General features: G+C 33.0%; 1 protein-coding gene across 13 annotated transcripts in view; it reads left to right on the top strand.

The window, feature by feature from the left end:
* The window catches only part of si:dkey-71h2.2, a 97,888-nt gene that overhangs the window by 53,488 nt on the left and 27,190 nt on the right, over nt 1–17,210 (top strand). For all 13 annotated transcript variants that reach the window (XM_087298123.1, XM_087298126.1, XM_087298132.1 and 10 more), the window contains exons 2-3: nt 6,209–6,351; nt 10,723–10,835. In XM_087298123.1, the coding sequence (XP_087154249.1) occupies nt 6,209–6,351; nt 10,723–10,835 (256 nt within the window). The remainder of the gene's footprint in view (nt 1–6,208; nt 6,352–10,722; nt 10,836–17,210) is intronic.

The raw sequence follows: 17,210 nt of genomic DNA, 5'->3' as shown, positions 1-17,210 counted from the left end.
CCGCTGTTTAAGCCTGTATGTTATCTGTTTTGAAAATGTGGAGTTTCAGTTGATGGCTGCATCAAAGCAAACAAGAAAAATTGTAATTGACTGATCCAAGTCGGCACTAAAGACAAGATCTGCACAATAAGTAGGTATCTCTTAAGAGCAATCACTATCTGTTCGTTAGCTACTACAGCAGGGGAGTTCTCCGAGATCTACCTGAAATCAAACTCCCCTCTTGGCCCCAGGCTCGAGGATCTTATGAGCTCAGGGCTCTCTCCCGGGACAGCATGCCAACAAGCTTTATTATCAATCATCAGCTAAGTGTGAACTCTAAGTATAAATGACCCCTAGTTGCAATACAATTTGCTTGTCTATTTATCAAATACTGTATAGTACCATATATACAGTATGTACTGTATATAGATTGCCCACAGCACAATCACTACATTCACAATCCTGAACTGCAGTTAACATGCTTATGGAAGAGCAATTAGAAGAAGTCTAATCTCTGGCAAGGCCAACAAAAGTGACAGGATGTCCACCAAAATTAGTATTTTTTCCATGGATATTTTGTATTTTTTTGTGTGTATTTGTGGTAACATAAGAAATATCAAATATACAATACAGTAATTGGACAAGCAAGATTGCACTTTGCATGTAATACATTTATACACATATAAATGTACTGTACAAATGCAAATGTAAATTTTTTGCTCTGTACTATTGACTCTTCTCAGCAAATTATTTAGACCTTAATTTCCATGGTTGATTGTCTGGTGAAAAAACAACTAATCATTTTGAGCAGTGTGGCTCACACAATGACAACCACTTTAGGTTCTGGTGGCCTTGGCCAAATTACTGACACAATAACTAGGATTTGAAGCATGAATAAAATGTTTTGGGTGATCTAACTGCATTTCGCAGACATGCAATAATGTTCTGAAGTTCCAGCAAACAGTTTTGAGATTTGCACTTACAGTTTAGAGAATGTTAAATCTGTTTTAAAAAATGTGTCAAAGCAATTGAGAAAAACTGTAACATATTATAAACCTATGAAATGTTATGAGATTTGACATGAATGAAACTGAAGCACTTCCCCTTGTCCACTCTGTGGGAGTAAATGCTTTAAAATCTGAGATCACAGAGTTATCATAATACTTTATGACTGGTAAAAAAAGCTTAATGTTATAGCAGATTTGTCATTTTGATAATATTTTATTTAATTACTGTGATTACTGTTTAGAAGGGACTGTTAAAGAATGATTAACAACAACAACAATGAAAAACTCCTAGCAACATATTAATAAAGTAAAAAAAAAAAAACATTATAAACTCATAAATTGGCTGCCAAAAGAATAAACAAACAGGAACCATACACTAACATTAGTGGAATGTTATGAGAGGTTCTAGATGTAATCTCAACCTATCAAAATCCTTCTGAGAAAAAAATATGCTAAACAACATATTTAAGTAGATTTATTTTGATATAAACCCTCAAAACCTCATTGAAAAAACCTCAGTCTGGAGAAATGCCATGCAGCTTTTGTCTAGCGGAGACACAAATGCGGTTATGCTACGTTTCACCGTCTGTGGTAATCGCATTTCATGTTTGCACAAATCGGATCACTCTATATCACGCAGACACACATGCACCAACCCAGACGTCAAATTATGTGTTGTTAAAAATGACACTGGCACCATACACATAATACTGCCTGCTTTTTTGTTTTGTCTTCCTTCTTTAATTGCATCCCGCTGCTGGCTAAAACGGTACAAAATATATATCAATTGCTTTGTTATATTGCCCTTATACCTTTGCAAAGTTGTTCACATCAACATCAACAAGTTCAATCTACTTCAATCTAATCTGAGTGAGGGCCTGGAGCATCAACATGAGTCTGATCAATTATTCATATAGCATTCTGGTGAACGTACAGTATGTTGCTTCCCTCAAGTTACAGAGCTGCACTAGTTGCCGCATTATTGTGGCCCAAGATTTGCACATGTCAGCATCCGCACTAGGATTTCAGGGCGACAAGTGTTCTGCAACATGAGATTATACATGCCTGTTAAGTCACCCTCAGAGCGTTTGGACACTTCTGCTGTGTTTCCATCGCCCGCAGCTCATTTTAACTGGGACATGTGTCATGAAATGTGATAGCTATAATCAGGTTGAAAACATAAAAAAGGACAACCCAATAACTTTTTTATCTTATTATTATTTTTACACTTTTAAGGTAAAACTTTAGTTTAGGTCACAATTCTTGCTATTAACTACTGGCTTATTACCTGCCTAATAATAAGATATTAACTGTTCATTAGTGGTTATAACATAGATTGTTAGGTTGGGGCTAGGGTGAATGTAAGTTAACATGTACTTGCAAAGTTTCTTATAGTCAGTTAAATATCTGTTGAATTAGCAGACAGTCTACTGACACTCAAATGGACCATCAAAATAAAGTGTTACCTGAGCTTATTCTGCATTCCCAAAATCTAAACCCAACTTCTAACTTACTAACCATTATAAAAAAGCTAATTAGTAGTTATTAAACTAGTAGTGTTAGTTAATGGTTTGTTAATACCATGAATTGGGACCTAAACTAAAGTGTTACCCACTCTAAAAATTATTCAGACATTACTTTTAAAAAGTGAGTAAACCCAACACTATCTCACTACAATTCGTACAATATGTTTTAATTTATGCAATCTCATTTGTACAATCATAGTACGATTTGCTTATCCCCCAATGATGGTTGGGTTTAGGGATGGTGCTGGGTTGGGTGCCATGTATCTTTTTAAAAATTGTACATTTTTGTACAACTGAACTTGTACAAATTCGTACGAATTAGCCACTGAACTGACTAAACAAACAACAGTTACGTTTCCTTGTGAGATTAGGCTAGTAAATCTATAAATTTTAAAGTATTCAGTTGGCTTTACCTTAAAAGACGAGTAAACCTGTTGCCTTCTAATTAAATAAATGACATGTTAAAAATTAAGTCTATTTAACAGTTGCAAGTCATAACATGTTTACTCAATTTTTAAAATAAAGTCAACTTGTTGCTTTCAAGGGAACAGGTCTGCTAACGTTTTAAGTAACTACTGTAATGCCAGTGTAAATATTATAATGTATTACTGTATATTATGTAATTGTCTCATTTGCATTTAAAGGGACACACATAAAGATGGCATGTTTTTTGCACACAAATGGGGAAAGCTGTGATCTGTTGAGTATTTTGTTTTGAAATCAAGCACATATTTTGGGGATTAATTTTTCTTTCTTTTTTTCGGGATGCACCGATGTATCGGCTGCAGATTATTTTGGCAGATATCGGATTCATTTAAAGCTGTCCGTAGTAATGTCTGCAGTAATATGAAAAGGCGGATACCCATTTAACTGCATGAAAGAAATTAGCTGCAAATCTTTTTAATGATCCATTGTTCTTTCCTGAGAAAGATCATTGAATATTGGTTATAAAACAAAATAATGAAACGATATAAGATTTGAGTTTTTGAGTGTCTAAAATATCAAAACTGTATAGGGAAAGCAACTGGTGTGCACCATGATCAAGCAATGGTGCAAACCCATTTGTTAGTTTGGTCTAAAATGTCTTGGGCGATAAAAAAAATTACTTAAATATTTAGTAAGTCATTTTTTTAGAGTAGCACATCAGATAATTTACATATAACAGATGTAGGACTGTTTTTTTAAGTTATTATGTTTTATGTTAAATAAAAGTTAATGTTGGTAATAGAAATCTCGTTTGAAGATTTGAAGATTGTATATTTTTTATCTCAACTTGTCCCTCTCTTGAAATGTTGGAAAGTTGAATGTTAAATGGATCCATTCCCTGTTCAGTAAAATGTATTTAATTCAGAAAAACCCTAGTACTGTAGTACTGACCAATATCAGTATTGGAATCAGTGTAACATTTTGTAAAAATAAAATAAAATCGGTGCATCTCTAGTTTTATTTCATCTCATAAGATGTCCTCTTTAAGAAGCCAATAATGTGTCATTTAGTAGTGGTCATTTAGTAAAGTGCTGAGTGTTGATTTTATTGAGCTGAGCTGAGTTTTGTGCATTAATAACTGACTGTGGATTGAATTAGCGGTGATGGCGCTGATGGTGTTCGTGTCCTCAAACAGCTGTTGCTGCTGGTGGACAGATGGCAGAGAGCAGAGCTGTCAGAGCAGTAAACGCTGTCACATTAGATGAGCTTCTGTCCTCTACTGATGCCCTTTCAGGATACTGTATGCATTACAGTGGCACAAGCCACAAGTGCATATTTGATATAGACAAACGTTGGCTTGCCTGTGCTAATGAATCTAAACGATTAAGAAAGGACTTAAACTGCTCTTTACTTGCGGTCCTGATGGGTTTTTTTTCACAAGAAATTGAGTATATTAGCAATAAAAAATTAAATAAACATATTAAATAAATAAAATGTGACCTTATCCAGCAAAATGAGTCACAGTGACTCAAGTTTCAAAATTGAGATATTGGCATCAATAAAAAGAGGACACACTTTAAAAGGATATCCTACTCAAATTCATACCTTGAATGGTTTTGAAGATATGCCCAATTTAATTATACATTTAATTATACTGTAGTTGTTCAGCATTTTCATCATCTATGTGATTCTCATCTACACAACATTATACTTTACACAGTATTGAATCTTACTGAAGTGATCTGCAAGCCTTTACACATAGCACTGCTATTTCTGACACAAGGATATCTAGACAAATCGTGTCCCTGTCAGTTTAAATGGGGTTTCCACTTGACAAATGATCAGCATTTTTGTCACTGTTTCTGAACATTTCTAAGCTTTTTGATTGGTTTTATACAATGTTTAACACCATTTGGAGAGCAAAATTGAAGTTTCACAGCATGTAGAAAAAGTGACAAGAGGAGTTGAGAAAAGCAATGTTTGTTGATTTAGTAAAACTTCAGATCAACTTTAATAGTTAATTAAATACCTTTACTCAATGATCTGGACTACAAAACTTTGTGAGATTATTTTTGAATGTTCTTTGAAATCAGCTATAATATAACAAAATATATACAAAAAAGAAAATAACTGAAAATAAAAAGAAAATAACGGTGCAGCTTCTGGCTCACTTCACCAAATCTGGTAATACTGTAAATATGCATAATGAAATGTAAAATTATGTAGAATCTTTCTGTCTGATTTCATTTTGTTGATGTTTTTGCTTATAAAAAGTAATATTGTAAATAATAATAATAAGACTTTATTATTATTATTATTATTATTGTTATTATTATTATTATTATTATTATTATTATTATTCATTTTCTTATTCATTCATTATTCATTTTCAACTTAGTCCCTTTAATAATTTGGGGTCGTCACAGTGGAAAGAACTGCCAACTTATCCAGCTTATGTTTTACGCAGCGGATGCCCTTCCAGCCGCAACCCTTCACTGGGAAACCCATACACACTAATTCATTTTGGTTTACCTGTGAAGATGACTATAAATAACTATAAATGTTAGAGTTCTGATGGTTCTACCTTTCATAAGTAATTTAGCATATAAAATAAAATAATGATAAAGGGTCCTTGTCATCTTGAAAGCAAAATAATCAATAATTCACTCTGATACAATAGCAGATGAACATCCAGCACTTCAGTGTTTGCTTTATATAGATTTTAGAGAAGCGCACTAGCAGTGGCTGTCGTGTAGTCATGCTCTTTCTGCATATCTTTCTCGATCCAGCTCTACTCTCCTACAGGGCTTTGTATTGGACCCAAAAGGGACCGGAAAGCTATTTAAAGCTCACTGTGTGGCACAGATTTTTAAATTTCTCCTTACAAGCGAATGAGCCCCTCTTCTTCTGATGAAAAGGTGTGAAACCAGCCATCTATGCACATAAAGCACACATTTTCAAATGGACTGTTTGCTTGCAAGTGACCATTATTTATTGCATCAAAAAAATCATTACTTCATAATGGCTGCCAGACATCTTTTTTTTTTTTTTTTTTTTTGATATCCTGCAGTATCAGTCAATACATTCACATTCATATTTCAGGCAGTTTTGAGCCGTTGTTTTTTTAAACATTTGAACATTTATTATTACTTTCTTTCCAACCAATTTCTTTCTTCTGTTCAACACAAAGGGAGATGCTTGACAGACCATTAGGGATTAATAGACTCTGTCAGTCACTTTTATTGCTTCTCTCTGTTGTTTGTGTTTTAGAGCTGCCAGAGAACTGGACAGACACCAAAGAGACGCTCCTGGAAGGGATGGTGTTCAATGTGAAGTATCTGGGCATGACTCTGGTTGGTCAACCTAAAGGAGAAGAAATGGCAGCGGCTGCCATCAGGAGGATTGTAACTACGGTCAGTTATCAAGAGTGAAAGCATTAACTCAAGATTTGTGAGACTTGTAACTTCTAAACTCATAATTGAGGGATGTAAACTCATAGTTGTTACTGTAGGTGTGAACTCATAATTGTGGAATGTAAACTCATAATTGTGGAATGTAAACTCATAATTGTGGAACGTAAACTGATAATTGCAAGATGTAAATTTATAATTGTAAAACATAAACGCATAATTTCAAAACGTTATCTCATAATTGCAAAAGATAAACTCATAATTGTAGAATGTAAAGTCATAATTGCGTGATGACTCATAATTGCGGGATCTTAACTCAAGATATTTGTGAGATCTAAACTCAAATTTGTGGGATGTAAACTCATAATTTCGTGTTATAAACTTATCATTTTGCAACATAAACTCATAATTGTGAAACAAACTCATAATTAAGAGTTGAAAAATCATAGTTGCAAAAAAGTAAACTCATAACTGCAGATTGTAAACTCATATTTATGGCATGTAAACTCCTAATTGAAGGATGTAAACTCATAATTGAAGGATGTAAACTCCTAATTGAAGGATGTAAACTCCTAATTGAAGGATGTAAACTCATAATTGAAGGATGTAAACTCATAATTGAAGCGTGTAAACTCATAATTGAAGGATGTAAACTCATAATTGAAGGATGTAAACTCATAATTGAAGCGTGTAAACTCATAATTGAAGGATGTAAACTCATAATTGAAGCGTGTAAACTCATAATTGAAGGATGTAAACTCATAATTGAAGCGTGTAAACTCATAATTGAAGGATGTAAACTCATAATTGAAGCGTGTAAACTCATAATTGAAGGATGTAAACTCATAATTGAAGCGTGTAAACTCATAATTGAAGGATGTAAACTCATAATTGAAGGATGTAAACTCATAATTGAAGGATGTAAACTCATAATTGAAGGATGTAAACTCCTAATTGAAGGATGTAAACTCATAATTGAAGGATGTAAACTCATAATTGAAGGATGTAAACTCATAATTGAAGCGTGTAAACTCATAATTGAAGGATGTAAACTCATAATTGAAGCGTGTAAACTCATAATTGAAGGATGTAAACTCATAATTGAAGCGTGTAAACTCATAATTGAAGGATGTAAACTCATAATTGAAGCGTGTAAACTCATAATTGAAGGATGTAAACTCATAATTGAAGGATGTAAACTCATAATTGAAGGATGTAAACTCATAATTGAAGCGTGTAAACTCATAATTGAAGGATGTAAACTCATAATTGAAGGATGTAAACTCATAATTGAAGGATGTAAACTCATAATTGAAGCGTGTAAACTCATAATTGAAGGATGTAAACTCATAATTGAAGGATGTAAACTCATAATTGAAGCATGTACAGTATACTCATATTTGAGGCATGTAAACTAATATTTAAGGAATGTAAATGCATATTTAAGGCATGTTAACTCATATTTGAAGCATGTAAACTCATATTTAAGGCATGTAAACTCATATTTGTGGCATGTAAACACATATTTGGGGCATGTAAACTCATATTTGCGACATTTAGTGAGACGTCAACTCATAATTGTAAGATGTAAACAAATAATTGCCAGATGTAATCTCTTAATTGTTACTGTAGGTGTGAACTCATAATTGCGAAATGTAAACTCATAAATGCTACACAAACGTATAATTACAAAACTTAACTCATAATTGCGAGAACTGCGAGATGTAAACTCATAATTGCGAGATGTAAAATCATAATTGTGTGATGAATCATTATTGCGGCATGTAAACTCATATTTGAGGGATGTAAACTCATAATTTCAACACAAACGCTTAATATCAAAACAAAAACTCATAATTTTCAGACTTAAACTCATAATTGCGAAATATAAACTCATATTTGAGGGATGGAAACTTATAATTTTGTGTTATAAACTAGTAATTGCGGGATTTAAACTCACAATTGTAAAACATAAACTCATAATTAGGAGATGAAAAATCATAAAAGCCAAATGTAAACTCATATTTGTGGAATGTATAACCAAATATGCTAATGTAAATTTATATAAGCGAGAAACTTATAATGTGAACTCATAATTGAGGGATGTAAACTCATAATTGTTACTGTAGGTGTGAATTTATAATTGTTAGATGTAAAGTCATAATTTGTTAAATGTAAATAGTTTGTATCTCATAACTTATAATTTTAAAACTTAAATTCATAATTGTAGGATTGTTAACTCATATTTGCTGGATGTAAACTCATATTTGCCGGATGTAAACACATAATTTTGTGTTATAAACTTATAATTGTGGAATATAAACTCGTAATTGTGGGATATAAATGCATAACTGCAAAACGTAAACTCATAATTGTGAAACAAACCTGAAACGTCCATATTTAAACTCACAATTGTGCTTTTATTATTCTATATTATGCAGTGGTTCAAGCGAGATTGAGATGTTTAAAATCAGAACTGTGAGAATTAAAGTCAAAATGGTAAAATCACATAAATAATTGTTCACCAACACTTAAAAACTTATTTTGGCTGGTTGTTCAAACTACATATTTAAAATGAGCAACAATTCTTGAGTTTTTTTACATTTGCAAAAGGAATCGAGTTATCTTAATCGATTTTTGTTGGGACAACAGGAAGAGATTGTGTGGAACGCAAAATTTTTACAGTGAAGCAACTGTTTCATTAGATTTAGATGAGAATATAAACACTAAAGAATTACAGACTTTCAGTACAGTCTGTGTCCTGTTTAAATACCCAGTGTTTTCTTGTTCCTCAGAAAGCAAAAGACAAACAGATTTGCTTCCAGCACAATGGAATCAGAGCTCAGCTGCTCTCTCCGAACTAACCGTCAAACTGTGAATCCTTGAGTTGAGCTTCATTTGTGTTCAAATCAGTGTTTACTGTCTCTTGGGGAAGCAAAAAGGCCCCCCAGATACGCTTTGCCTGATTTTCTTTGTCCTTCACAAGCCCTTTCTCGCTCCTCTTCTGCGTTTCAACCATAATTTCCCCTCATTCGCGTACATGTTGGCCTCCTTTCGCCCTGCACCGATGAACCAGAATGTTCCTGTGCCAGATCACACTCAACAAGCCAAAAGATGACTTTAATGTGTGGCTGATTCTATAATTGGAGATATATTTCGCATTTCAATAGGTTAAGAAGGAAAAACAGTTCAGAATATTTTTTTCTGGTAGCTTAAATTGTAATAATTGAGTTACGTCTTAATTTTTCTTTTAATCAAATAAAACTACAGTTTTATTTAGTTTATTTTTAAATTAAGTATTATTTTTAACCATGTTTTATTAGTCATAGAGTAATAATTGTAATTATTAGTGAATATAAGTTTAACTGTAAATATTAACTGTAAACTTTATTACCAAAAATACCACTTTCTGGCATAAATGCTAAGAGCACATGATGGCACTACAGAAATCATGATTAAAAGACTATTAAACAACTGACTGGAGATCAGTGATAAATCCGGTGTTCCTTTTGATAATCTTATAATGGTTTTGATGTTTCATAAAATGACTTTTGTATAGTTTGATAGCACTTTTTTGATTAAACATATCTCCAATTCTTCAGATCTTATCAGTGAGAGAATATGACGTCATCTCCTATATCTTACAGAGATAATTAAAAATAATACTTTGCATTTCGATACATTTAGTAGGAAAAGTAGCTTAGAAGAATTTTTTTTTCTGGTAGCTTAAATTTTTGTAATTCAGCCACGTCTTAATTAATCTATGGCACAGTCGCAAAAATGATGCAAGATTTATTGACACATTTTTTTTTATAAGCAGTTAATAAGCAGTTTTTAAGCAACTAAACAATGTAGAGTTAGCAAAATGGCTATTTAGGATTTTTATATATAAAATAAATAAAACAACACCAAAAAAAATCATAAAGCTAAATATTAAAATCACACAGTTATAAATGATAGAAAAGATACACTGAGATAAACAACACAATGTCATTAATTTCAGCTTTATGACACTATTTTGCAGAAAATATTAAATTGTTATGGTTTGTATCATTTTATTTTAACAATGAGACAAATTATTAAAATTATTTTAAAAAATCATGGAGAGAAATAATCTAAAAGCAATAATAAAAATATTATAAAGAAATAATCTACCAGCTATTACCTATAGAATCACCAATATGAAGTTTTGTTTCTGTTTGACTCTTGCACAGTACTCATCGGCCTTGAGTTAATAGCCCACATGGATTTCACTGACCTTTACAGGTTATTGTTCATGGTCAGTGAGTTATGAGTGACATTATTGAGTTGACTGTGACAAATATGTCTGTTCGAAATTCACACAAAAGGTTTGTTCTTGTGAACCTCACGCAGGCTCGGGCCAGTGCAAAGAAGTTTCGGAAAGTGACCCTCACTGTTTCCCCCAAAGGAATCATCATCGCAGACACAGAGACTAATGACCTCGTTGAGGACGTGTCCATTTACAGGTACAGATCATTATGATTATTTCAAAAATAGTGTGTGCTGTAGACTCATTGGTTTCGATAGAAACAATATTCCCAAATAGTTGTTTCGCAACAAAATCATAAATATTTACTTTAAATTAGGAAAAGCACCCAAATGTCACTTAATGAAACAATTTATTCCAAAAACAAATAGAAAGTTTACATTTCTACTTTGCCATTAACCATCAAACCTTTGGGCTTTATACATTTGTTTGTTTGTCACAGCTTTGATTGTTTGTCACAACTTGTTCTTTTATATATTTTATTAAGTACAGATAAAAATAAGTTTAAGAAATAATAACAAAATCAAGAATTATAAAACTATAGCGAGGAAAATAAGTATTGAACACCACCATTTTTCTCAGAAAACATGTTTCTAAGTGAAAATATTTCATATTTCAGTGAAAGCCCAGACAGCAGCTAATATCTCTCAGTAGTTCTTCACCCAATGACGTTCTCCTCAGTAGTTCCTCTACCTTCTGCATTTCTTCATTGTAAATTAATATTAGCTGTTTCTGTCCAACACCTACATTATCAGGATGATGAAGATGAAACCAGAGTGGACATTTCAGCAAACTAATGATTCGATAGACAGCCAAGCAAGCTTTCAAATGCGTTCTGAGAAAGAAATCAAGCTTTACAATGGCCCAGCCAATCAAGTGACTTAAACCCAGTATAAAATACAAATTAAAGATCAGATTTGATAGATGAGACCCACAAAACCATCAAGATTTTTTACACTGTTGAAGTCTGTGAAAAAAACTCACACCTGAGCAATCCATGTGACTTCATTCTCCAAACGAGAGGCATCTTTAAGCTGCCATCACCAAAAAAGCCTTTTATATAAAATAATAAATACATTTCAGTGGTTCAATACTTTCTCCTTGTCTCATTACATTTTTGTCACACATAAATACTTTTTTTTTTGAGTTTTTTTTTTTTTGTAGTTTTATTTTTACTTTTGTATTGTTTGGGGTTTTACAAAAAATCAGGTTCAATTCCATGTCAACAGCTCCTTTAGATATATTATTTCCAGCAAAAAAAAAAAAAAAAAACATGATGTGTTCAATGCTTATTTTCTCTGCCGAATCCTATTTTATTCAATATTTTGACATTTTATTTTGAACAACTGAAGCTGACACTTTAAGTGCGTATGATATGCTTATGTATATAAAATACATGGACATCAAAATGGGACATGTAGTTTTTTAACAATAATTGTTTTTATTTTATTTAGAAACATCCAATTTTATATATATATATATATATATATATATATATATATATATATATATATATATAATTTTGTTTTGATATTATATTATTTCTATATCTATATTAAATATTATTTCTGATATATTAAATAAAGCTTTTATCTTGAACAAACAGCACCTTTTTTCTCTGTGTGTTTTGAGGATTTTTGTCCCTGCTTTCAGATCAATAGTTTAAAGATTTTTTTAGTGGGTCAAGGTTTTTAGAAGAACATGAACTGTACAGTGAGATCACAAACCGCTCGATCATTGACGTCTGAGTGTGTCAAACAAATGCTGATGTTGAGGGCTATTTAAAAATGTGATAGGGTGGCACAGAGGGGGGAGTGCATTATTCGGTGGTCCTGATGAGGGGTGCATAGAGAAGCCCCTGCTGATCCTCCTTATCAGAGACACCAGACAGAGACACAGGAATCACTGTCTCCTTAATCCTCCACCGTAAAAACCTGTCCCGCTTCCCCATGACTCTCTCTTTCTGGCCTGTCTCATTTACTCTCATGTTTAAACTTAAACCACACACACACACACACACACACACACACACACACACACACACACACACACACACACACACACACGCGCACACACACACACACACACACACACACACACACGCACACACACGCTTTTGTATTATCAGTGTTTTTTCTTGTTTTACAGTAAAATTGCAATGTTTTGGAAAACAGGCTTATAGATGCATTATTAAGCACTGCTTATTAAGGTTTGCATTTACTAGAGTAAACAAATAGCAGTATTCTGTACCATATATTAATACAAAGTGAGGATTTAAATACAATTAAAATTAAATGTATTTATTTGAGAAACAAATATATAGATGACATATAATTTAAGTATATTTCTTCATTCTTAATTGCTTAATTTGTTGTTCTTTTTATTATTATGTTTGTTCTAAGCACTAATTTTGTGGTTTACACTTGGAGCAGGAGGAAAATACTGTAGTTTCCAAAAGGATCATTAATTTCTTTGAGCTTAGTCTATTTATTTATCAGGGGTCGCCACAGCGAAATGAACCGCCAACTATCCAGCATTTGTTTTTTTACGCAACGGGTGCCTTTCCAGGGAAACACCCGTACACTTTCACACTCATGCACTACGGCCAATTTAGCTTATTCAATTTACCTGTACCGCATGTGTTTGGACTGTGGGGGAAAACGGAGCACCTGGAGGAAACTCACGCGAACATGGGGAGAACATGCAAACTCCACACAGAAACACCAACTAACCTAGCCGAGGCTCAAACCAGCAACCTTCTTGCTGTGAGGCGACTGTGCTAACCACTGAGCCACATCACCACCCTGGTTACAAAAATAAATTCAAGATATTTAATCAGTCCCCACATTATATTTCAGGGACATTTCAGCCTAAAATCTGCCTAAAATTACTGATTTTGTGATGACTTATAGTTTTTTAAAAGCTTTCTTAAAACGTATGGCTTCATCTGCTTGAAATCTTGTATTTTGCTGTGCAAATACACAAAAATATTGCTAAATTATTCATTTTTAATCTCATGAAACATTGGACTTACAAAACCCTGAAAGGACTGTTATATACTTAATATACATTCTATGAAAAATAAAATGCTACATAAGCAAAAACACATTTGTTTTGGAAGTAAGAATACATATTAATTTTAACATTTCTTGACATTTTACTTATGTACACTTAGTCACTTAGCAGTATATAAAGTGTACATTTACAACAATTTTTCCCAAAGGGGGTAATAAATATACATTTATTCAATATACTGTAAAATGCACAATATACTGTAGTCTTCATATAATTTGATATAAAACTAAAATGCGACTTAAAGCTTAAATGCTTTATATATATATACAGTTAAAGTCTGAATTAGCTCCCTTGTTTATTTTTCCCCCCAATTTCTGTTTAACGGAGAGAAGATTTATTCAACACATTTTTAAACATAATAGTTTAATTACTCATTTCTAATAACTGATTTCTTTTATCTTTGCCATGATGACAGTGAATAATATTTTAAAAGATATTTCTCAAGACACTTTTATACAGCTTAAAGTGACATTTAAAGGTTTAACTGGGTTGCTTAGGTTAACTAGGCAGGTTAGGGTAATTAGTCAAGTTATTGTATAATGATGGTTTGTTTTGTAGACAATCAAAAAAAAAAAGTAGCTTAAAGGGGCTTATAATTTTGTCCTTAAAATAGTGTAAAAAAAAAAAAAACTGGTTTTATTTTAGCTAAAATAAAACAAATAAAACTTTTTCCAAAAGAAAATAAATATTATCAGACATACTGTGAAAAATTCCTTACTCTGTTAAACATCATTTGGGAAATATTTAATAAATAAAAATTCTGACTACAACTACACACACACACACACACACACACACACACACACACACACACACACACACACACACACACACACACACACACACACACACACACACACACACACACACACACACACACACACACATACATATGTAACAATACATTATAATAATACAATGTACATTCAAGATGTCTTACAGTTTTTTCCAACTGCTTACACACATGTTCAAAACGATGTCACCCTTTTATTTTTCAAAACTCTACAAATCTCAAAACTGCACACACAAAATGCAAAATGCCTCAAATCCCCTTCAAAAATGCACCCAATATTCCATAAACACGTCAGAATGAAGCATTTGCATCAAAAGGCAAACACGTCCTTTATAAGAGTAAATGTTTGGTTACAGCATGTAAACACTGTTGTTCTAAATTCAAAGCTCTTTGCTCTTTCATGGGCTTATATCCACAGTTCAGTAGGTTTTCTACAGTGACAGTAATCTGCTGAGAGGGGGAAAAGGTACACTGTAAACACCAATCACATCTAGAAACCGAAAATATTTATTAGGCAAAACATTATTGGTGTATATAGCATACAAAAAACATAAACATACTGTAAAAATGTATATTTAAAAAAGCATACAGTGAAGAACGGTGAAGGAATTTCTCTTTTCCTTTTTAGAGGAATTCAGAATTTAGAAAAGGTGAATATGGGGTAGCTACAAAACTACAAATTGTGGATGGGTGGTAAATCGTTTTGTTTAGGACCAGAACACCTAAGTATCCCATCACCTTTGGCCTAAATTACAATGAAGCAGTGATTGGTTAGAGATAAGATCAGGAGTTAGTTTCTGCACATGTGAGTGAGTGTGTTTGTGTGTGTGACGTGTGATCTGGTGGATAAGTGTAGCATTTAATTGGTTATGTTTGGAAAAGAAAAGCAAGTAACTTCCTGTTAAATGTTTGTGTTTTAGAGAATTGTGTTTTGAAAAAAGTTTGTTATGTGATTGAAAACTAAGTTCAAGTCTGAGAAACAGGATTTGGAGATTTGCTGTGTATTTTTGCATTTTGAGTAAGATGTTTCAGAAATGAAATGAAAAGAAAAGATTTTGTATGTAAACAGTTGAAAAAAAAACTGTAGCAAATATACACGTACTGTATATATATATGGTTTAATGTTCAATTATTATTGTTTTTCTTCGTCTAAGTCCCTTATTTAACAGGGGTTGCCACAGCGGAATAAACTACCTGGTTTATTGTATATTTAGATATTTTTTTATAGCAGTGAAAGACAAAATAATTCATTTTAAAATGATTTATTTGCAACACATGCCAGCAGAGCATCAGGTCTAGCACCAAACGCTCTGTCCTTCACTTGGAGCTCATCCATGTGCAGGACGTCCTGAGGCTCAGTGGGGCTCTGGCTCTTCACTGTGAGCGCATATGGATTCCTGTGTTAGACTCACGACGGAGGACAAACAGCTCTGCATTTATTACAGTGCATCCCCATCATGAGCCTGATCTAGGAACAGTTACACCTCCAGATAAAAAGAAAACACCCTGAAGCTCTAATGGGGAGAATATAATCAGCAGTGCAGACTTTGATCAAACAACCTCAGTTTGACTTTCAAAGGCGGCTGGAGAATAAACACGGGTGTCAGGAGAGCGTCAGATCACAGCGCTGTAAGAAATGCTTTTTCAACCCGGAGCCGCAGGGGGGTTTGAACAAGAGTTTGGAGGATGAAGAACTGAATCATGGATATTCAGAGCCTGACAGTGAGGAGAAAGAGAGACTCTTGAATGAAAAGCCACTGCAGGTGTAGAGGGTAAAATATTAACTTACAGCCATCACCATATGCTGGATTGTGCTTAATTTAAAGATAATAGCTGCTGATGTCACTTTGCTAATGGGCAAAAAAATTAGACTTTTAATAATGTTTTAGCATAATGCACTCAAATTTTCTTTGTGGACACAAGTAAAATAGTTTTTGATACTGATATGCTCACATTACTTTGGCAATATTGAGATTGGTTTATGCACAAATGGCCAAATTAAGCGCAGTCAGTTTCTGCAAATATATTGAGTTAAGGTTTGTAAATGAGCATTGCAGCCATTACTGAAATACAGTTGTTTACTGTAAATTTTAACAGTCCTGTACCAGGCCTGTATCCAGGGGGGAGGGAGGTTCAAAAGACACCGATAAGACACCTATAAGAGCTCTTTTGGGTCCCACTTTACATTAAGTGTCCGTAACTACTATGTACTTGCATCAAAAAATAAATACAATGTACTTACTGTGTTTATAATGTATTTGAGAACACTTGTGGTGCTTTTGAGTTGGGATGGAGGTTGGGTTATGGACAGGTTTGGTGGCATGGGTAGGTTTAGGGTGGGTTAAGGTGTATGGGATGGTCAACAGTGTATTTAAAAATGTAATTACAAAAGTTAATTGCAGATGTAAATACTTACATGTATTTAATCAAGCATAAGTACACAGTAAATACATGTATTTACACAATAAGTACATTGTGACAAACTATTAATTCCTGTTTAAGTACATATTAGTTAAGGCCACTTAATATAAAGTGGGACCCTCATTTGTCCTATTTTTGACAGTATGTCTTCATAAATTGTGAAAATAACCAATAGAAGAATGCTTTAAGAAAATTTTTATTTTAAATTATTCGAATGGACAATTCTTGACTATGAGCTGGTCAGTTTGTTATTTACCTATAGGCTTCAGTGTTTAATTTAAAAGA

Source organism: Danio rerio, chromosome 20 (genome assembly GCF_052040795.2).
Source record: "Danio rerio strain M-AB ecotype USA chromosome 20, GRCz13ab, whole genome shotgun sequence".
Taxonomy (NCBI): domain Eukaryota; kingdom Metazoa; phylum Chordata; class Actinopteri; order Cypriniformes; family Danionidae; genus Danio; species Danio rerio.
This window is presented reverse-complemented; position numbering and strand designations above follow the sequence as displayed.